Genomic DNA, 22,216 nt, shown 5'->3' with positions numbered 1-22,216 from the left:
GTCCTTCGATGCCTTTATACTAGGCTAGTTTCTGTTGTTTAAATGCTAGAATTTAAATTTTTTAGTTTTGCAATCGAATCACGGGCTCATCCAAATTTTTTTCAGAACTATAAAACAAATATGAAAATTTCATAACTTATTGAAAATGCTAGCTTAAAAGCTAGTTCAAAAGTTAATTCAATGCATTTTACCAACAGTCCAGTCAAAAATTGCTTTTTGATTTGCATTTTCATTCGGCTTAAACCAAAAAACTGTCCCACTGTGCTTTGTTAAAACAATTTTGTATCTAACAATAAAAACTTTTGCATACTTCTCGACCGAAAAGTTAATTTGCCGTTTTTGTTGTTAATAAGAATTATATGTAGCGCCCAATAGTTGGCTACTGCGTTATTTCTCTTTCATTTTTAAATCGGCAGGCGCACAATGGGAAATATTCAAAATATTTTACTTATTTTTTTTAATAAATCAAATCTCGGTACATACTTAGCTTTAGGAAATGTGCTCGTCGTAAATGAAAGATCTAATATATAATAAATGATATACCTCAGTGAAAGAAGTATATGTGCATTGCATTTTTAACAAACAATCAATAAAAACGAAATTACAATATATCAGTTTTTAAAATTTTGTAGTATAATTGCATTGTTTAAAAAATGTGTTTTTTGTTCATATGAAGAAAGTATATGTGCAAAATAAAAAAGGAAAATAAAAATAAAATAATTTGTTGTCTAATCCAATAAAATTTGTTAATTAATAGTTGATTCGTTATTCCTTTTTAACAAGCATTCGATTTATTCGACTTTCCATTGAATTTGACAAGTTTTGAAGTGTTGAAAGGTCAATTTAATCGTATTCTTCGATTAGTGCCTTCTTAAGGTCCTTAACAGTATCAAATTTGCGGTTATTCTTGTATGGCAATATTCCCCATAGATCTATAATTGGGTTTAGGTCCTGAATGATCGCGCAGGCCATTCTAAGGCAGATTTTTTTTTTTATCGGCTAAAAATTGTTTTGTTTTCCGCGCAGTATGAATTGATGTGTTGTTCTGCTGGAAAATCCAGTCATCTCCGGATAGGTCTGCAACAAACTCAATGAATATTGTGTTTAACAATTCTATATATATATCTGCATTGGTTTTCGTGGGTATAAATTATAGTGAAGACTATTCTGCATAACCAAACGCTGCACAAATCATCAAGGATCCTCCACCGTTGTTGCCCTTCTGGCATGTTTTGCATAGTTGCCTTATATCCTGCCAATACTTTTGGAAACGGTCTGGCTCGTCTAAGTTAAAGCTTTTTTTGTCGAAACAAACTATATTTGTTAATTCTTCTGACCAAAATGTACATTTTTCGCCAAATGCCGTGCGAGCGGTTACATAACCGCGGTACATACCGTTTCAATAGTGCTGGAATAGCCCCACGGGAAGCATAATTTACCGGGTCGTACTCCTGTAAAATCTGTTTTACTTTTCTAGTTGACATATTTAGTTGTAGCTGACGTGTGATTTCACTAAATTTCAATGTTGCCAGGTCTACTGGTCCGCTTGTTTTTTCCTGTAATTTTTTGGATTTCTGAGGAAATCGTCTACTGTAATTTTATCCCTATTGACTCTGGAAGCAATACATGCCATTTTGTTTGAAATTCAAAATGTCATTGCTACATTACATTACATGTTAGATTAGTATATACTAATACTAACTCGATTTACACTTTCTGTAGCTACGTCACATTTTGGGATGGGGAAAATAAAGATACGTTAATTGATGGGGTAAAATTTCCCCCGTCCAAAACCAAACCAGAGGGACGGGGTTAACTTCGACCGCGTCAAAGTTTGTATAGCCTTGCAATGCTTGCGAAACGACGGCCTACAATCTTAGCATGTCAAATAACGAAGTTATGGATCAAAGTCACTGTTTTCCACCGATTGTTCCTATTGGAAATATAGGATATAGTCAACCAATCTTCATTAAATTTGACACAGTCATATGTTTATAGCTTATTCCGATTTTTTTTGTCGATTGCTTTGTTCGTTGACGTAAATAAATAAATTGCATTATTACTAACTACAAAACTACTCAAAGGAAAGTTGGAGGAAAAAACAAGTATTTATTACCAATAGAGTACTTACTTACACATGTAGTCGTAAAATATACTTACAAAAAAGTCTGGAAAATCGGCTTTGCCCATTCTCTATATTTAATTGCACTCTTTTTGCGTATAACTAATTTTAAAAACAAAGATTACACTGTTCTTTTAAACACATATTTACATATTTAATATTAAATCTTTAAAAATTTACAAATATTTAAAATTAGCAGAACGGAACATTGGTTGCATTCTAACATTTTTCAGATGCTTCCACTCGCGGCTCCTTTTGTGGTGAATCGTTTTGGGAATCATTTTGCACTTCCGTAACAGCCGATAAATTGGAAATCGAAGTTTCTCTGGCGTGCCTGTGAATGGGGAATAATTGTTCAGTTCAGGGTTAGTTTGAAATATATTTAAACAGGTAAAGCATCTATAAACCTTCAGGCCAATGTTATCTACAAGAGCCTCTTAAAGTCGGGATTAAGACAGAGTGATTCTTATATTAACGAAAACTAACGCAGAAGTAGAAATAAGTTAGGTTAGGTTAGAGGGTTCTACGGCTGTAGAATGTCGGAACTGTACCCCAAAAAGTATGCAATAGGCTGCAAAAGTATTCATTGCATTCAACAAATTTATAACTTTTCATATGCCTTGAACAATTCAGATGCAGAATAAAGTTATGGTGTCCCGACTTCATGATTTACTCACCTATAAAAGACGTAATGCTGCAGCATAAAGAATATATCGAAGAGTACCGAGAAGAGTCCAAGACCAAACTTTGTGGGATCCCCAAATATAGAAACCCAATCATCTGAAATGATATCAAGGTATAACGAAAGGCTGCTATTTCCCTTCAAAGTGCGTTAATTACCGTAATTATGGGCATTTAGGATCATTTGCAACATGCTCAGGGTACCGCCAGTGAAGTCCAGCAATATATTGCCAATACTCCTACAAAGATAAAGACAAATCGGATTTGAGTTCCAATTGATGTCGATTCTTTAATGCATTCTTACCATCCGACAGTACTTTTTCGGCGAAAATTCATAAGGGCTTGTGGTACATATTTAATAATTGTTATCGTCAGTTTCACATAACTGCAATAATAGAGAAAGTCCAACCAATGGATGACACTAACGCCAGCCAAGATGGCTGAGATGATTACAAATAGGGTAAAGATTCCCAAAATACCACATGCCGTCTTGGAGACTCGTTGTTGACCTCGCTAAGAAGTCAAATAAATCGTATAAGCAAATTAAAAGCACGACGAATTTTTGGCGTTCTCACCTCGTAAATGAAACACTGGACAATTGTGATTGTCGTGGCAAACATGGCGTGCAGTGAGAAGAAGACATCGTTCAGCATGACCGGATTAAGCCCACGAGGATGACGGTTTTCGTACTCATCCTGCAGACTTTCCACGAAATACAAGCCACAATTGAACAAACTGTACAATGTGAAGCCCACAATATTCAATGTGAGGAAGTCAAAATTCAAACCCTCGACAGACTTGCGCCGATAGTTGATCCATATCTGGGGATAAAACGACACAGACCAGGCTACAAAGTAGATCCAACCAAACACAATGGAGGTATAGATGAGGGCTTCTGATTTAGCCACAGTGATGCGTACAAAGAGATCCTCAGTGCTGGACAGACAGAGAAATAGACAAATAGATATAGGGTAGAAGACATGTACATAGTCATCTGAAGTTTTCCACTTACATCCAACTCTCGGAAGTGCTGTTGGCTGTGATCTCCACGTAACCAGCTTTTAGGCCTGTCACAATAACAGTTTGGTTTTGGCTGCTCCCTGCGGAGTAGGTAAATGACTCGGGGTCCACGGCTAAATGGTCCTCGTGTTGCTTCAGCAAAGTGACACTGACATCCGTCTCCAGATTGGCACTAGTCACAATTCGTTATTGACAGGTACACAGAGTCTCGATGAGAACTCACCTGGCATAGACTAAAAAACTTTCATTTGAATTCACAATGATTGTGAGGTCGTGGGTATCCACAGTGAGACCCTGCCCGGTCGCAACAGCCAATACTGTCAAGGATAATGATTCGTGGTTGTTTCTTAAGAAGGTTGTCAAAATATTTCCTTGCTAAACTTACGCGTTGAGAGCACGGCAAACGCCTGGAAAAATCTATGAAATTGGCGCTCCATTGTTCAGGCTTGATTCCAAATTACTTTCCACACTTCAAAACTCTTTTCATTTTCAGCAGCGACACACTAAGGAAAAATCAACGAAAGAAAAACCATTAAGAGTGATTCGTTTAAGGCCCAATCAATGGCAATTTAAGTGCCAATATTAAATTGGCGACAATTAAATTCGAATTAAAATCACATTGACTTGATTGAGAGTTGTGTGAGAAGTTGCTAAAAAGTTCGACAAAGTGCAAGTTCATTTACATATTAACTCTACGGGTCGAACAGAAATAAGATTCAAGGGACTCTCACAATCAAGAATTTACAATACTCTTGGGAAAATGGCAACCCACTTGGTAATACAATACTTAAGAAAAGGGAAAGGTGAAGGTTATCTTAACCTCACTCTAACAATTATATGGTTTTTTGGTTCATACATATAGGGATCGGATCGATCCGACTGTTGATGTTTAACAAGAATATACATCTGATCTGATCTAATCTCTTTTAACACGCCTTAAAACTAAATCAAACACAATTAAATATATAGATTTCGATCAAGCCTTTCGTATACCGAAATGAGGTATGTCCTTCGGAGATCGTCTTCAAGTACTACAACAAATAAACAACAATTAAAACACTTCGCGCAGATTATAATCAAAGGTATCTTGGGACAATAGCTGTTTTCTACTTTTAGGAGCAAAATCTTGTTACATAGTCTTATTTTCACCCGTTGACATCTGTTTAGTCCGACATGGACTAAACTGTCTGTGAGAGTCAAGTATGTAAATGCCTGTAAATGTGTCCGTTTTGCAGTTTGTAGTCTAACATTCATAGGCGGATCTAGGTCTGTAAAATGGGCGAAATTTGCGCCCTTTTGAAGCATTTAAAGAACTTTTGGAGTGTACTGTGCGTAAATATTGTTGATAGAGTCTTTTTAAATTGCTACTCATACGAAAATTTCGCCGCTGCGTATTCTGGTGAATCCAGATAACCTTTTTTCCTTTAATGACCATGTTTGATAAGTTAGACTTATGGGAACTATGCACTCAACATCCTAATTGGAGCGAGTCCATTTAGGACCTGTTGGTTTTCAATTGTTCTGTGATATTTGCTAATGAGATGCAAAGCAATTAAACAAGTTGGATTTGGCAAAGCTAGATGCATATGCAATCTTTTTCCATTAGAAGATCCAGTTTTAACACTAGGCACACTGGTACTTTTCATGTAAGTCGAGTTATGTGGACTTGCACACGGATATACTGCATAAATGTACAACAAGGTGATCAGAAATGACTTGCCCAGTAAAAGATAGGTTCCTTTTGCGTTGAACGATAACTTTCAACAGTAACGACTCATAAGGAACGACAAAACGTAAGTAGACAGACTGCATTAGAGTTCCAATAGTTTATTTATTTTCCCTAATAGAAGGACTAAAAATGCAATTATATTTAAACTGAATAATAAAAGGGTTTTTGGCATAAATGGATATTATTTTTGGTCTCTTTTTATAGCCTTGCAAAAAGGGTATACTAATTTTGGTCAGAAGTGTGCAAAGCATAGAACGAAGCATCTCCGACCATACAAAGTATATATATTCTTGATCAGCACGACGAGACGAGTTCAAATAGCCATGTCCGTCCGTCCGTCCGTCCGTCTGGATCAACGCAAACTCCTCCTAGACTGTAAGAGCTACAGAGCTGAAATTTTGCATGTAGACTTGTATATACTGCAGGGGTTGTATATCTCGGATTCAGCCGGATCGGACCACTATATCATATAGCTCCCATACAAACCCCAAAGTCACGAACAGTGACTTTTCCCAATAACTTCGTTATTTTCTGTGCTATTATCGTGAAACTTAATATTAGAGAGATTATTACGCCTATAAACTACTGTGCCAAATTTGATCAAGATCGGGCAACTATATCATATCGCTCCCATAGGAACGATCGGTGGAAAACAGTGACTATTATCAATATCTTCGTTATTTCCTATGATTGTAGGCCATTCTTTCGCAAACATAAGCCTTTTTAGATAAAACGTTCTTCTACATTGATGGCTAATAGGTAAGGAAAGAGTTACCAAAAAAGTTGCAAGGGTATACAAACTTTGACGCGGTCGAAGTTAGCCCCGGCCCTCTGGTTTCTTTTATTTTTAGCGTTTCGATTTTTAGAACTTTAGGAAAATGTCACAAATCAAGAAATGCAATTGAAATCTTGTTAAACTTCAAACGTGTCTGATATTTTATTTGTAACTCCACAAAATCGGGACAAATATATCTTTTAAGTCCAGAAGAGTTCACATTAAGTAAAAGCAGAAAGTTTTGCTAGAAGGATTAAGCGTTTGAACTTATTATATTATTTTTCAGTTGGCTTAAATACTAAATTGTGGTTTTTTTTTATAGGCTCAAAACAGTTTTATAACAAAGAAAAAGGCGGCCCAAAAGTATGCAAACATGTCGAAAATTCAAGTTTTTGGCAGTACGGGCAGCAAAGTGGCCCAGTTGCTTTATAGTAATAATGAAAATACATATTGGTCTTATAAATTTTAAACTACTTCAAACTATAGTTAATGCCAGGAAATAAGTAGACAAAGTCCCACAAAGTCTCGAAAAATGTTATACATAGTTGTTCCAATCTCATAATATCGATTAACTAAGTTTTTGCATGGGAAAAATAAAAACGGTTCCTACTGTAGGTAGGGAAAAACAAGGCAAAAGGTTGGAAGGGTATACAAACTTCTACATGATCTAAATTAAGCCGGCACTGGTTCATTCATTTTAGTTTTCGACTTTTAACTTATTCAGTATGTTTGCATTGCCAACAGCTCGTACGCATTTTGGCACACTTCAACTGCACAGGCGGATAAAAAAATATAAGTAACAAATTTGTTAAATCGGTCACCTGCCACCGAAATCGTTTTCCACACTCTTCGCGAAGCGTTGAAGAATCATTAAAGGTGAGGAAAACTCATTCGAACTCGGGTTGGGCTTCTTCAAAACACATTAGTTTATTACATGTTTGGAATGATTCACAACTTCTTCCAGGCACTTTTCATTCTTGACCAGGAACATTTTTCACACAAGGGAACTAGATTTTTATGGGACCATTCGCAATTGATAATAAACAGATCCATTAAAATTATATGTATGAAGAAATGAGCGCGATTACATCGGTTTGATATTTTTTGGAAAAAAGCATCTAAAATTTCTGGAAATTTAAATGAACTTGTTCTTGAAACTTTCACACTTATGGCTTATTTACAGAGAACCGGCTTAATTAAGATGATTTATTTGTACGTTGAATTTGGATGGAAGCTCGTCAAAACGCGAATCGGCAAATGTTCAAGAAGTTAAACAAACGGAACAAAAGCTCAATCAATGTTTTCGCAGTGTAGAAGTGAAATGTGGCTAACAAGAGCATCTGACATTTGTTTATATTGTCGACTGATTGCATTAACCTTAGCTCAATGTTACACATGTACAATGTACATAGCTTGCAATTGGAGCGAAGTTAATTTCTGGTTTTTGCACGGTGCACACTTCAAATTGGTTTATAGGTGATACCGATACGAGTGCAAATCAAAGGAAACACGATGTCAATATCAAGCAATATATGTTCAATAAATTGAGTATTTATAGCTGAACGGATGACTGGGCAGAATTCTGGCGGAACGCTATAGTGCAATAGTAAAACGCGCCCCAGAATGGGAGATAAGTCGACTGCTCGAGCTGATAATGCTAATCGACTCGTTTACCGCCTGATTAACCATAAAATTATTGGGCAATAATTGACTGGGCATAAAAGTGAGGGGGCCGAAAGGGCGAAAGTGGGACGGGAAAGAAATGTCGCTTGACATTGCAGATGAAGAGTCGGCGAGGGGTATTTGATCAGCCCAGATCGGTGTGAGTTTATGGGAATTGTGTAAAGATTATATACTATCAATATCAGCGAACTGCACGTGTGGAAAACCCAAAGCATTTGTGTAAACAAATATAAATAATTCATCAACACGTTAAAGTCGCGCTGAACGTCTTAGCCGGATTAGAACTTTCACTTGTCTGGCTATGGTATTGGCCATAGGTCTGCTCGATGGAATTGCCTGTCAACCGAATTGGGAAAGCAGTGCACAAATTTTTTGCACCAAACAGATCAAAAGCCACAACAACAATCGTCAGTAATGATGTGAACTTAAATGCGATCTCTGCCAGAACATGGCAGTTAATCAAGTTGCTTGCGCATGAATAAACATCACTCAACTGGGAACTTAAACACCCGACGGACGACGCGACTCTCAAGATACTGAAACAGCTGCCCGCCAAGCCAATGCGTATAAAGGTGTTGCTGGAGGAGCCCAAAGCAGCAACAGCAACAGCAGCACCAGCAACAACAACAACCAACGACGACTCCATCGGCAAACAACAGCGACAATAAAAAAATAACAAAAAAAAATGTACAAATAAAAAAACCCGAGCGAGAGCTAAACTGATACTCAGACCGGCAGACCGCTTGACTGTCAAACCTTTTATTTTTGCACTTGAAGTTTTGATGAATTGAATTGCTGCTCTTATATAAATACTCAATTACCAAATAAAATATTTGTAAGTACTTTTTAAAAGACAACTAAGTAAAGCTAAACAGGATGGAAATCTTTCTTTCAATTTACGCACACAAAAAGAGTAAAAAATGGAATTTATATTAATTTTTAAAAAAAAATTTTAATTACAGAATAAATGTAGTTAATTATGAAAGAAGAATTTAGAAATAGAGTTCAGTTTTTGGGAAAATAATGGTAATTTAGGTCATTACAGAAAATGTAGTTAAACTTCTTAACGATTAGACATTAAATTGATCTTGCAAATAATCCTAAGTGATGACCCCTCTAATTTTCTAATATATCCTTTAACATACATTCGGACTTAGATATCCTGACTTTCCTAGAAAGCAAGGAAATTGTTAATTACATACAAACTTTGGCTTAAAAGAGTTCTGTTTGGGCAGAAATTCTCAAAATAAAAACTGCGCACTTAAAGTCACTCAAAATATTGGCTTACAACGTGTTGATGCTTTGGACAGGCGCGAGAAGGTTCAAGGTCGACTCATGCATATCGGTTTAATACATTTTCGTGAGGTTTTTGGTCAAAAAAAATAAATTAAGGGGCTATTTATCCAAATACTCAAACTGATACAAGATAATGTCGTGTGTAAACGGATTGATAAGAGTGAGTGAGATATAATATTTATGAGCCTATTTCGTATATTATGGTAAAGTCCATAATGAATTATAAGTTGGTAGGTTTCGTTAACTAAAAATAGAGAAATATTGGTCTAGGAGATTTGGCGGCAAAAATTTTAGCCCAATTACACTTGTCTATTTATAGCTTTAAGTTAGCGAACACTAAGAAAATCTGATAAAAATCTGAATTTCTATGCATTTTTTATAACTTTCGATATTTGGTTTATTCTTTTTGAATTCAAATGATTTCAAGCAACTTTATAGACACATTAAAAACGTGATTGCCGCAATTATTTATGTAAACAAAAATGTCAAAAAGTGCTTTGTAATCTTCCTTCATTATAAAATGGTATACATCCAAACATAGAGTATTCTACAACACATTTACAAGCTCCAACGGAACAACTTATCAATGGCAAACTGTGCTGAGTTGTGTGTATCGAGGCGACTGCAAAATGTTTTACAAGCATCTGATAAGGAGAACGAACAAAAGAAAAAGTTTGCTCAGTACACACTTAATTGCCGTAGACACCAATAAAAGATTGTCCCGCACATCCAAACGAAATCGAATGTAAGATTCACTTTCCATCGATAACTCTTTCTTTGAATACATTAGTAGTTTGCCGAAATATGAAATTTGGGCCAAATGCATATAATTTCGTAGGCGAAAACAAGAAGCAACAAAAAGAAAAAAAAAAATAAAACTTTGCAGAAACGTAGAATTTTGCAAAGCTAAACACCTGCCACCAAGTGACAAGACGGAATGAGTTCTGATACAGCAAATTCCGCGGATAAGACACAAACATGGGGGAAATTCACAATTTTTAATGAAACAGAATCAGAGCATTGATGGAGAATTGTTGATAAATTAATGGTAAATACATATATCTTTTATTCAAACTGCACAACGTAAGACATTTATACGTTTTAAAAAATGAAATCTATGTTTGTTTAATCTCACATGGATGCTGGGCTCTCTGGCGTAGTCTTTTTTAAGGTATATGAATATATTCGAAAGTTAAATAAGCTGTGAATGGGTTAAAAAAAATGGTATATAGATGGACCCCAACGAGTTTGTTTTGTTTAATATCAAATCGAAGAAAAAACTCATAGGGGTCCGCACTCTAATTAATAATCTAGTTTCTCTTGTCGATAAATCCAATCGTGAAGAAGAATATGTTGCACAATGTCATAAATAGGAGCAAAAACAAACACATCACAAAGATGTTGGCGAGTATGCGGTCAAATGTTGTAGGGAACAGTCTACACATTACTCCTACTGCAGTTGTTGTTGTTGTTGGGCTCCACAAGTCGGTTGGTTCTGGGCCGCGGCGCGTCGATTCTTCTCGAGTATTAAAGCGCGACTGTAAAAGAAATGAGAGATAGCGTTTGGTAATTTTGCATTCAATGAAAACGGGCAGAGGCCTCACATACTATTCTATTCCTGGCATACTCACCGATAACGTTCGTAGAAGCCCACAATCGTGCCAAGCTCTTGCTTGAAGAGACGCACCAGCATGCTATCGAAACCCTCCAGCTCGGGCAGACTGAACATATTGAATTGCAGCAGATGATCCTTGGACGAATCTGCCTCGGAGTAGACGGCTAGCCATTTGGGAATCTCTTCGAGCAAGTATGGATTCGCCGGGACTAAGGCACTGTGCGTGTGAGCAGGTGGCGGTGCATCGTAGAGCGATGGCTCCGGTCTGATTGCTTTGGGTGGCTCAGCTGATGTCGTGTAGTAGTAGGATGTGAGGCAGGGATGCTGACGCTGGCACTGGCCGGTGTACTGATTCTCATAATATGTGCCGTGCAACTTGGAAACCACCCGACGCCAGCCCACAGGCAGACCCTCCCGTTCCAATGGATGATTCCAATGCGTGGTGTGAGCATTGTGATCGATGTAATACTTTCGGCCATGCAGTGTGTACTGGGTGGCCCAACCAGGAGGCAGTGGAAGTTCTTCCTCGACGTCTGTGAGCGACTGCTGCGATGGCACCTTTTGCAGTGATCCATTAACGCTTCCAGATCCAGTTGGTGTGCCAATTGCGGTGGAAGCGGGTGGCGTAGGAGGCGGTGGAGGGGCATACAAAGATTGCACTGAGGTAGAACTGCCACCACGGCCACTGATGCTTTGCGAGTCGCCGGCACCGGACGGCAAAGTCAGATGATGGTGATGTTGTTGTTGCTGCTGATGATGTTGAGGTGGCGCCAGTGTGGTTGATGAAGCTGAAGTCGTGTTACTATAAATAGGCGATTCCGAGCGCTGGGTTGGTGTCACTCGCATGGACGAGACACGATAGGGATTCTCATATATGGGGTACGAATCACTGGAGTAACTACCACCCAGGTGAGCAGCCAGCTGCTGTTGCTGTTGCATTGGAGATCTGAAATCGAAAGATTGTTAACCATCTCCCATTTAGCAGTAAGCCAGGAGTTTCATACCTGTTTTGCTGATAACGAGGTTGACGAAGAGTTGAACCAAACGGGGGCTGCTGTTGTTGCTGGAGCGTATAATGCGTCGGATTGTGTCGCGGAAGCAGCTGCATATTGGCATAGGAGGCACTCAACAGAGTCTGATCCGCATCATAGCTGGCTGCTGCCATATGCGGATGATGTGGGCCGTGGAGGGATTTCTGTGTAGTTGAATAGCTTCGCTGGAATCCCATCTTTGGCGTTGCGGCGATATGCAATAGTGGGGAAGACTGCTGTCGCCTCATCCGCTCGATCTCGATCTGCTCAATATTCACATAATTGCTGCTATTACTTCTGCTACCACTGATGCTCTGTCGGAACTGCTGAGACGGTGGTCCCGGAGGAGGCAGAGTATGTGGTTGAGAATGCGAGTGCGGATTTAGGGGCAATTGGCTTTGAGCACGACGCGCATGATAATAGTCGGGCTGAGTGTCATTGCAGGAATAAGTGTTCCGGCTAGTGCTGGAGCTGCGCGGTTTAAACTCGCAGCTTGGCGAAGTGCTGGCACAACGTTGTAACGTTTTCTTTTTGGCTGCCACCCTCTGATCCGTGGTGGTCCACACATTGATCACCGGTATCTAAGGGTTTGTCAATAAAAATAAGAATTACTTATAAGTTGAGTTTGGTGGAATCCCTGATTTGATCGTAGAACATAACAACAATTTTACAAAATCCCGAATTTCGAATGAAAATAAATTCGCCACATTTGAGTAGCGTCGAGCACAAAAAAAAGAAGCAAGAAAACAAATACAAATACAAACCTCAGGCGGCGTATCCTTCTTAACGTATTTCCCCACCACGCCCTCCTTGTGTGATTTCTCTTTGCTCCGGCGCGAGAGCATCGTCGGCTTACGATTGCACAGCAAAATCGTTAAATAGTTCATGCGCAGCGCCGCCTATCCTGGAAGAGTGCTTTTTATTCCTGTCGTCGCTGACGCCGTCGCCTTTGTTTCTCTTGGTCATTGATATAATTGTTTTTGCAGCCCTGGCCCAGGTGCAAATGCTTTAAAAAATACCAAAAACAGCTGTTCGGTGTTAATTAATGGCATACTGACACGAACACATTCAAGCTTTTTGAAATTATATTGTATCAAATTAATACAACATTCAAAGTGTTACTAGCTGCCACAACTTAAAAAATACGATTTAAATTCAGGCTTCAGGAAAAAACAACTGTCAAGGAAGGTTTATATACTGTGGTGGTCACTAGGTTAGCACTTTTTTGGTTCACACAACTTTAATTCTGATTTTCTCTGCCCTCAAGTAACTGAAGAGTTAGATGATGTCGTCATGTAGCGAATGAAATGTTAGTAAGTTTGTATATAATATGTTCATTTAGTTTACTAGCTACAACCAACTTTTGGCTTAAAAGTAATATTTAAAAATTTAATTCAAATTTAGTTTCCTTCAATTGTGATTAATGTTAGAAAATGAGTGCAATGCCATTATGCGGTAAATAAACCACGATCAGCTGTTTTTGCATATTTTTGTGGCCAGGGCTACACAACCAATTATTTCAATGACCAATTGAAACTAAAGCGACGGCGTCGCAGACGACAGGATTGGGCTCTTGTCAGAGCAAAGGGAATTACAGGACAGTTTGAAAAGGAGGATATAATTTTTGAATGACTGGTTTATAATTTAACGACAAAGCAAAGGTTTTTACCTGGCATTGCTTATATGTAAATAGGGACGATTAGTCTACCACTATACCAGCAAAGTAATTGGGTTATTATGTTTCTCAAAACGAACTGGCTTCACAAAAGATACTATTGTTCATTCAAATTGTAGATCCCAATAGGACTGGCTAGTCGATCCGGGTAGCTTCTATGTAAAATGATGAAATCTTATTCATAGTCAGCCAAAATTTAATGCCTACAGAATTTTAAAACTTTATTTCAAAGCCCTTGAGCTTGAAATTTACTTGGTCTGTGGTGCTTTTATTGGGCGAGATCCAAAACAGCAAAAAAATGATTCATTTCATAATTTTATTATTATTTGTTGTTATTTACTTTTACATCGATTTTAACATTTCGAATCGAAGAGACTTTTAGGATTCCGCTCGCTTTTTAGTGACCGTTTTCCTTATCCTCCAGTTGAAGCTTTAGTGGTGGCCTTGGGCCTCGGCTTCCAACTGCTCCTTGGATTTGTATCCCACCTGCTCCTCTGGTGTGTGGGGCCAGAATGTGGGCTTGTTGATGGGATCCAGAGCACTGTCAGGGAATGCATCACGGTAATCCTCCATGGTCATTTGCTCATAGGGCAACAATGATTTCAGATGGGCAATTTCCTTCTGATAGTTCTGAATACGCTGCTCGGAGGCCTTCTTGTATGAGGCAATCTCCGACTGCGAATCTTTGATTTCCGCATCCACCTGAGGAGACACAGTATCCTTTGGATAGGGCACGGTCAGGGCATCGTACTGCTTTTGGAAGCTATCAACCAGACCAGCAACCGGAATCAGACGCTTGTAGTTGGCCCAATCGATTTTTGGTGGGGTCTCGGGATTAGCCAAAACTGCGCGCACGTAAATGTCCGACTTGGTCTTGAAGGCACCAAAGCTGCTCCTTTGGTTAGCGGGAACACGTTCGGCCAGAGAGGACCAGTTGATCGAGGATTGAGCTACGCGGCGGGCGGCCATGATTAAGCTGAAATGGAATTTTGTATATGCGATTAGATAGTTACAACGAAGGAATAATTATTTTGAAGGTAGAGCTTTGCTTTTTTGTTATATAACAGGACTTGATTATTTAAATGCGGCAGTATTAAGTTTTTCCCAAAGATTCGGCAACAAAAAATACTTGAGCGAAAATTATGTAATTTGGAAGTCGTAAGAATTAGTCCCATTTATAAGTAGTTTTCCGGCAAGATGGGTCACAATTTTATGGAGTAGCTTTTAAATCTTAGGTTCCTTTACTCTTTTCGCTATTTTTATATTTACTTTTGTTAGTTTTGCAACGTACTTAATGAATTTTTTGGATAAATCAAGAATTCCCGAACCTCAACCAAGTGCTGAAAGTTATTATCGATAGTTTATTTTCGACATGTGATAGGCGATAGGTTTTCACAGGCCGTTTACACTGTGATAATAATCACAAACGAAAAACTTCAAGTATTTGTCCAGAGACAATAAATTTTAAAAATAAAGTAATTTATTATCCCCATTTCTTAAAGAAATTATTTTTGACTTCTCTGTAAGATTAGGAGTTTTTCGTTTTTGAAAAAACATTTATAAATTTTCATGGGTTTTAAGAACCTGTTCCTACCAAAACAAAAGTCAACAAACCGGCAGAAAACAGTCGATAATACCAGTTTATACAGATAAGAGTGTAACAGCCACAGAATGCAGTTTAGTGTAAACACACTATAATTGGCAAGAATTATCGAAACTCCGATTTTTTCATCATTTTTCACGCGTGTGGCAACGCTGTTGTTGGTCTTCTATGTATATTACGTGAAATCCACAAGATTTAATTATTGTAGTTCTTTTATTAAAATGGTGCTGAAAGAACTGCCTCAAATGTTGCAACAGGTGCGCACCCTGTCGTCCGCCACGGCGGCGGTGACTCGTCTTCATCGGTCGGTCTATTGCCGCCTGTATCCCACAGTCGTTGTTCAGCCGGATGGCTCAACTATAAACATACGTTACCAGGAACCAAGAAAGATTATTAAAGTAGGGTTTAACAACGAAAAAGTAAATAAAGTTTTAATAACAATTCTATTTCTAGTTACCCCTGGACTTGAGCACTTTGTCAGAATCGGCCCGCAAAGCTCGCCTGGAAGCACGGAAACCTCGCAAGAAGGTTAAGATTATGGAAGAAGTGGAGGATAATTTTAATGCCAAGAAGTACATGAAGTTTATTAAAAAGAAATAGAACTTGTCTTATGCATAGAATCAATTAAACTGTTAATTTGTTAAACTAGATTTCAGAAATTATTCTGATTCGAGTAAAAATTCACTCTACTAGTGCTCATGGGGCCGGATAATTGTTATAACTGATAATCAAGCAATTCTGTTCATTCTCTTTATGATATGAATTTTGTATTAACTCATTTAAATTGTCCTGAAGTTTTACATAAAGGTTTGCCCAGCAAACAACTAACAAAACTAATTCATATGAAATATTTTTGATATCACGGCTTTAATGTTTCAAACGAAATAGTGCAGTAGTATCGACCAGGAACTAGGAAAGTTCACTTTCGCCTAGACTTACTCAAATTCTTTCTCGGTGAGCTCGGACTATACTATAGCTGTCATCTAAAATTCGACCATATAAAAAAGGCGGGTCTATTACGCCCACCTCCTCTCACGTTGTTTAATAATCAAGGAACTGCGATAAGCCTGTGAAAAAAATAATTTATACATACATACATATGTAAATACAAATGTGTGTATGCCAATATGAATTTTGTGTAAAAACAGAGGCCATAAATGCACTTTGCTAAATTTTCTTGAAAACTTTAATTCTTCTGAAATAACAGATCAAGATAAAGTTCAAGTTTATAGCTTTCAGGAGAAACTTATGAAAGAAAATTTAAAAGCTAAACAGTTAAAACAAACTACGTTACATTTCTTTTTTAATGGTTGTATGCCCATCAATAAACGTTCGTAGAACTAAGAAACATTTGTTTGTGGATTCATTAAAAGATGTGTATCTACATATGTATGTATGTACATACATATGTACTTATAAAATTTCAAGTACGAAATATGTGGAAATTTTGCTGTCGATTTCAAGTACGAAATACGTGGAAATTTTGCTGTCGATTTACCGGGTCTTTCGATTTTCCGTGATCGAAGTCCAACTGTGGTTGTTTTTCTTAGAGCATGATCGAAGTTATATTTGAGAGTTAAAACTTATAAAAAACACAACATTTGGATAATTTTTATCGGTTTCTATTTAATTTAACGATTACCCTTGACAATATTTGCTTATACAATGCATTAATATGCCTATACATACATAGTTTATATTTATTGGTCCTAGGTCTTAGGATATTAGAGTGATTGCAAGCCCAGGAAACAGCTACTTTTAGCTATAATCCCGCTAGAAATTTACTTGAATTTTTGTCAAAGAAAACGCTATTGGGTAATGATATAAATGGGCTGTCTAAATGTTTGCTGGACTATGCTGATTCGCAAGTATTTTGTGAGCATTCTGAAACTGGTCACACTTCAACAGTTGGTCACACTTTTTGTTTGTTTTTTTTTATTGTTGTTTTTGTATTCGAGACGAACGGACGTGGAAAGTGCGATACACGGAAAGAGAAAATAAGAAATCAACAATAAAATTTAGTTAATTAGTAAATAAATAAATAAGAAGTACTAGAATTCCTATGGACTCATGTACACAAGGTTTTCCATTTAAACGATTAGTCTAAATTTAAAGCGAAGCCAAAGTTAAAGCGTCGCGTCGCGTTACACCAGACATTACAGCAACAAAAAGCCAAATAGTGAAGTAAAGCCATGCAACAACAAAAAACCACAAAATAATAGATTACAACTATCGGTGAAATTTCGATTCAGAAATAAAATAAGATGCTAAATTTACAAGCTTCATATGCAGGGAATTTCGTATATTTTCCCAGTGCAAGTGCAAGAGTGTGTGTGTATAAATAAATGCAAATGCAGTGGTGCTCTAGCAAAGAGCGAGCGAGATAGAGAGGGAGACAAATACATGAGAACATAATTGGATTATTTCAAACAACACAACAAAAAAACAATTGGTAAATATATGTGTACATATAGACAAATTTTGGTGAAACATTTTGAAAATAAGAACATTTTGTGCCCTTCTTTCGGTTTCCTTCCACTTTGATACAACAATTTTCTAAGCATGTAGGTGTGTATGTCTGTGTGGGTTGGCGTCGTCTGTCTCTCTCCCTTGCTCTCACTCAGACTCGGAGAGATTGCTTGTCGTAGTGACGAGATCGTGGGGGGGGGGGTGTCTGCGAAGGTGGTGAGACATTTTCTGGATTAGGGGGAGTCTCCATTCCATTTTCCATTCCCTTGTCACTTTTACTGTGATCGGAATGTCCCGCACGCGTAATGTAAACAGCGGAAATGTAAAAATAACACTAATACATTGGCAACTTACGATTATGCTTTATGCGTGCGTGTGCGTGTGGTGTGTGATAATGAAAATATCGCTTCCTCTCACTTTTCTCCCATATGTCATCTTACTCCTCCGACTTCTGCGAATACTGTTGCACATTGGGACGAGTTTTCGTTTAATTTCTTGTATTCCTACTAAAGGCCCTACCGTTTTTATGAATCTGATTATTTTGCTAACTGTAAATGGGAAAAATCTAAAAATGAAGTAAAAGAAAATATTTTTAAATTTAATAGTTATTATCATCTGTTTTGTAGGCTTCAGACAAGCATATGCGCATAGAAAATTCTGCATGCCCTTTTATTTCATTAGATCATTTATTTTTATGAATATTCATTCAATTTTATTTATGGCGCGTTTTCTACTAATTTCAACACACTGTCAGAAGCTGTAACACGACAGATGTCTGGAGTTAGATTCCACTTGGATTTGTGCTCCGAAAAGTGCAGCTGCCTAATTGGGAGTGCGATTTTGTGGTATTCATTCATTGGCGGTGGTGTTGGTGCTGGCCAAGTTGGGTGGGTAGTGGAGGGTGGTTTCTGCGCTGCGGCGTTTATGAAATTAACCAAAAGAATGTCCCACCCTCCCTTTTCTTTCTGTTGTGCCTAAGCTAATTTGTTTTCATTTGTGTGCCACAGCACTTGCACTTTTGTTTCCCTCTATCTCCTGCTCTTCTCATTCTCTTTTCTATGTCTGTTTTGTCTGCAATTTCGCGTTGCACTTGAAGTCGAAAATAAACGAATTTCTGGTTCATCGTCGTCTAAAGTTCATTTGAGACGTCGTCGCCGCCGCCTATGTACATATGTATGTATAGACACACTTACATACATCCATACATACATATCTCTATCGGCTATAATTGGTTTTAGTGTATTCATCGTATCTAATTTTCTAAGGCTTATCGATTAACCGTTGAACATTACCTTGAAATAAAGTGATAGATAGCAAGTTAATTCACTAACTATTGAAACACTTTCAGTGTAATTTAGTATACATTTTATATCCACGTGATAGTGTATAGAAAGTGAAACGTTTGCCAAGAATTTGTAAATTGTTGCCTAAATGGCGCAGCAACTACATACATACATATTTACATGTATGTACATATATTCTATACCCTATGCAAGAGAAAGTAAAATATTGAGAAATCATCCTAAACCTTAGGTTTTTTTCTATCGTGCATTCATACGATTCCGAACAAATATTATTCTTTCTGATTTCCAATCCGAGGTCAGCCTCAAAAATTGTTTGAAAAATTTGGTTCGAATTTTGTTTTTTTTTGTCTTATAAACCTGTAATTCAAATGCATTTGATGCCTCCCATCTCCATCTCTTTTTTTTCTGGTTCTCCACATATAATTTTTTTAGACTTGTTTTGTTTTCTTTTTCTTTAAATGTGTATGTCTTTCTTATTGGGTATCCCAGATTTTTTTTGTTGTCGTTACTTCCCACATCTAATCATCATCATCATTGTTATCTTCTTGTGTTTGTTCTTCTTTTTTTTATAATTTCTGCTCTTTGTTCAGACAAATTTGTCTTGGCTGTGGTTTTGGTCCATATGAAAGGCATGAAATGGCATTTCTTTTGTTTTTTTTTGTTCTGACCAACTTTCCTTTTCATTAACGTTTTTGCTCTTCTAATTTGGATGATACTCAAAGAATACATACTACGATTATACAAATGTATTTATGAAGATGAATATCTCTTTCAGATGGATCTTAAGATATACAGGGAAATTAAAATTATCTATTCCATAGAAGTACAATTAGTAATTGATCATTGTAATAGGCTAAATAAAACAAATACTAATGTTTTAGTAAGCATTTCCGAATTATATTGTGAAAGTTTAACTTGTCGAACTTGCAATATCAAAAACCATTTTATTAACTTAAAAGGCCGCTAAATTACTATATATGTATGTAAATATGTTTCTGTGTATATGGTTTTATGTATCAAAAACTCAAAAAATATAAAATTATATTTGTGAATGCATACTTAAGGCAAAGCGACGAAGAGTGCTCGGAGCATTAGTAGAGAAATTTACAGCAGCAAACCAAATGATTTTTCTAACCATAAAGATGATAATGATGATGGTCCACCAAAAAAAAAAAAAAAAAAAGAGCTTGGCACGCTCGGCAAACTAAGTCAAGGCCCCCAGGCAAAGTATTTATTAACTGGGGGATGGGGTTAGATCTATTAAACCGTTTTCTATGCGATATCAAACTCAATAGCGATGAGAGAAACACTTGACTTGAGTTCACCGATGGCAATGTTCATACGCTTTCAAATAGGGGTACATCAGTTATTAGAAAATATGCAGTTCTCTTTACAAGGCCAAAATAAAAACTACCTAACTTTTCTTAAAACTCCAATAATACCCTATTTTTTATTATTGTTAGTGGGAGACTTGTAAGAGTATTCACACAAGTACGACGTCTTTGTGGAGTGGCTCAAAGAGATATTTTCCCAACACGTTCGATCCAACAGTCGTTTTATTAGTCTGCGTGTGGAAAAGCAAAGATCATTAACCAAATCCAAAAAAAGTAAAGGTCACTCACTACTCACTATGAACTGCTCAGTGGGATGTGTTGCCCAAAAACACTTAGGAAACAAAATACAAAAACTGAAAGTCAACTAACCAGCTCGACAATCCATACAGACTGGATGCAATGCGGTTGCAAATTGCATAGAAGACTATTAATCAGGTTTTCATTGACTTGATGTTTCAATAAATGGGAAATGCAAATCACTTTTTAATTTTCACCAAAAATGATTTGCGAACTTATGCGCAAAAGTCCTGTATAGTACTTAAAAGTCTTTTGACTATCTACGCTGTTGATTGAATAATCCTTTAATTGCGAAAACATTTGCACTGACAGACAGGAAAAAACCCCGATCGTTTAAAAAAAAAAACAAAAAAAAAAAAAAACCAATTGGTCACAAAAATCGCCCTAAGCCTTTTTGCCAACAGTTTCTCGTGGCAATATTTGGCCATCTTTCGTCAAATAACTCATCCCACAAAATTATAACCAAATGGTTAGGAAAATGAGTCTAAAACCAGAGTTTAGATTTTGGACTGCCTTTTAAATTAGCTCAACCGAATAAAATACATATATAACTTCTGTAGCTAATCTGAATCCTTCCCTATAATATCCCATTTCAAAGAACAACGCCCATTGAACTTTGAGTGCCTTAATCTTTTATTTAAAGGGGTCCAATCCTTTTTTGATAGGAACAGAATGAGATCCTAAATTAATATAAACCAGCACATTCAAAAATACGAAATCCTGCTTCTTTTTCTTACCGATTGACCATTATGATTGGTTTATGCCTCCTTTTTTGGCTTATCCTATATTATGAAATGAAAAACCGAAATATTGAATATGAATTGATTATGAATAGAATCTATTTGTATCTCACTGCGGGAATTTAAACTAGAAGACGCGTTGACTGAACTAAAGATGTGCAACACTAAACAACTCTCCCAAGGATAGTCACTGGCTGTAAATTTGGGTTTACTCCCATCTCTCCTTAATCAAGCTAGCAAGTCCAAGGTTTCTGCCCACTTTTACCATTCCTTTAATAGCTTATAGTCTCGGAGTCAACAAATATGTATAAATGTCGCAATTGAAAAAAAAAAAGTTTCTTCATATGAATAATGAAAAACAACCTAAAACTCATTCATGGCTTCTGATTGCTTTGATCTGCCAACTGAAAAAACTGGAAACCAAAAAGTGCGTTGAATCACTGTGTGTGGACAATATTTGTAGGTACATAAGTATTTTTGCACTTCATCGTGTCTCACTCACTTTCTTTGTGCGTAATGGCTCCTAATGATGTGTGGCAGTGGCAACTGCAGCACCTTTCGTTGTTGTCATCGTCGTCGATTGGCGGCGGTTAGCCGCAATTGACCCTAATTATGGGTCTGCCGCTGAAGCTTTGCCTCTTTTGCTATTTGCGGTGTGTTTGGACAGATTTTGCGAAAACTGAATGAAAACCGACCAAGAGGAGCGAGTCTCATTAGTTTGACTCAGTTTAAAATACTCTAGAAAATTCGACAAATTAAAAATATTGGTCAATGTAGTAGTACATATGTACTTATATTTGGATGGTAATACTTCTCTTAATATTAGAATTTAAATAGCGAAA

At 37.1% G+C, this 22,216-nt stretch overlaps 5 protein-coding genes across 8 annotated transcripts in view; 2 read left to right on the top strand and 3 right to left on the bottom strand.

Annotated features, from left to right (window-relative positions):
* Nucleotides 1-2,251: 2,251 nt before the first annotated feature.
* Nucleotides 2,252-8,522, bottom strand: Ctns (Cystinosin). Its single transcript, XM_068297062.1, has 9 exons — nt 8,505-8,522; nt 4,209-4,326; nt 4,047-4,140; nt 3,816-3,995; nt 3,379-3,739; nt 3,108-3,316; nt 2,963-3,042; nt 2,800-2,902; nt 2,252-2,456 (listed from the first exon to the last, which is right to left on the bottom strand). Exons 2-9 carry the CDS (start codon nt 4,258-4,260, stop codon nt 2,342-2,344), a joined length of 1,194 nt encoding a protein of 397 aa, XP_068153163.1. The 5' UTR covers nt 4,261-4,326; nt 8,505-8,522; the 3' UTR covers nt 2,252-2,341.
* sav (salvador) lies at nt 4,233-12,931 on the bottom strand. Of its 3 annotated transcripts, none has more exons than XM_068297061.1 (5): nt 12,717-12,931; nt 11,926-12,533; nt 10,938-11,867; nt 10,755-10,844; nt 4,233-4,326 (listed from the first exon to the last, which is right to left on the bottom strand). In XM_068297061.1, exons 1-4 carry the CDS (start codon nt 12,837-12,839, stop codon nt 10,757-10,759), a joined length of 1,749 nt encoding a protein of 582 aa, XP_068153162.1. In that variant the 5' UTR covers nt 12,840-12,931; the 3' UTR covers nt 4,233-4,326; nt 10,755-10,756. The 3 variants fall into 3 exon arrangements, with proteins under 3 accessions (XP_068153162.1, XP_068153159.1, XP_068153160.1); XM_068297058.1 differs by having other exon boundaries at nt 4,252-4,326; nt 10,761-10,844; XM_068297059.1 differs by lacking the exon at nt 4,233-4,326 and having other exon boundaries at nt 10,349-10,844; nt 12,717-12,930.
* Nucleotides 12,932-13,929: 998 nt separating this feature from the next.
* ATPsynD (ATP synthase, subunit D) lies at nt 13,930-15,027 on the bottom strand. Of its 2 annotated transcripts, none has more exons than XM_068296657.1 (2): nt 14,919-15,027; nt 13,930-14,603 (listed from the first exon to the last, which is right to left on the bottom strand). In XM_068296657.1, the coding sequence occupies exon 2, from the start codon at nt 14,594-14,596 to the stop codon at nt 14,060-14,062; it is 537 nt and encodes a 178-aa protein (XP_068152758.1). In that variant the 5' UTR covers nt 14,597-14,603; nt 14,919-15,027; the 3' UTR covers nt 13,930-14,059. The 2 variants fall into 2 exon arrangements, with proteins under 2 accessions (XP_068152758.1, XP_068152759.1); XM_068296658.1 differs by having other exon boundaries at nt 14,897-14,972.
* Nucleotides 15,028-15,370: 343 nt separating this feature from the next.
* mRpL55 (mitochondrial ribosomal protein L55) lies at nt 15,371-15,880 on the top strand. The gene is made up of 2 exons (XM_068297425.1): nt 15,371-15,628; nt 15,684-15,880. The coding sequence occupies exons 1-2, from the start codon at nt 15,452-15,454 to the stop codon at nt 15,828-15,830; spliced, it is 324 nt and encodes a 107-aa protein (XP_068153526.1). The 5' UTR covers nt 15,371-15,451; the 3' UTR covers nt 15,831-15,880.
* A 1,299-nt stretch (nt 15,881-17,179) lies between these two features.
* Nucleotides 17,180-22,216, top strand: part of cdi (center divider) — a 43,597-nt gene continuing 38,560 nt past the window's right edge. Inside the window, exon 1 of the mRNA XM_068295977.1 lies at nt 17,180-17,682. The gene's annotated coding sequence lies outside the window, so the exon portion shown is untranslated. The remainder of the gene's footprint in view (nt 17,683-22,216) is intronic.

Source organism: Drosophila tropicalis, unplaced genomic scaffold, assembly GCF_018151085.1.
Source record: "Drosophila tropicalis isolate 14030-0801.00 unplaced genomic scaffold, ASM1815108v1 contig_859, whole genome shotgun sequence".
Lineage (NCBI taxonomy): Eukaryota > Metazoa > Arthropoda > Insecta > Diptera > Drosophilidae > Drosophila > Drosophila tropicalis.
Note: the sequence above shows the minus strand (reverse complement) of the source record. Positions and strands in the feature narration are given on the sequence as shown.

Excerpts from the sequence above, each read along its gene's own strand:
- Ctns (XM_068297062.1), bottom strand. The coding sequence starts at position 4,260 with ATGGAGCGCCAATTTCATAGATTTTTCCAGGCGTTTGCCGTGCTCTCA. Across the intron at positions 3,043-3,107 it reads CGAAAAAGTACTGTCGGATG|GAGTATTGGCAATATATTGC; the intron begins GTAAGAATGCAT and ends TTATCTTTGTAG. Across the intron at positions 2,457-2,799 it reads CAGCATTACGTCTTTTATAG|GCACGCCAGAGAAACTTCGA; the intron begins GTGAGTAAATCA and ends CCCCATTCACAG.
- sav (XM_068297058.1), bottom strand. The coding sequence starts at position 12,839 with ATGAACTATTTAACGATTTTGCTGTGCAATCGTAAGCCGACGATGCTC. Across the intron at positions 12,534-12,716 it reads AGAAGGATACGCCGCCTGAG|ATACCGGTGATCAATGTGTG; the intron begins GTTTGTATTTGT and ends ACAAACCCTTAG. Across the intron at positions 4,327-10,760 it reads CAACAACAACAACAACTGCA|TGTGTCGCTGCTGAAAATGA; the intron begins GTAGGAGTAATG and ends ATTTTTCCTTAG.
- ATPsynD (XM_068296657.1), bottom strand. The coding sequence starts at position 14,596 with ATGGCCGCCCGCCGCGTAGCTCAATCCTCGATCAACTGGTCCTCTCTG.
- mRpL55 (XM_068297425.1), top strand. The coding sequence starts at position 15,452 with ATGGTGCTGAAAGAACTGCCTCAAATGTTGCAACAGGTGCGCACCCTG. Across the intron at positions 15,629-15,683 it reads AACCAAGAAAGATTATTAAA|TTACCCCTGGACTTGAGCAC; the intron begins GTAGGGTTTAAC and ends TTCTATTTCTAG.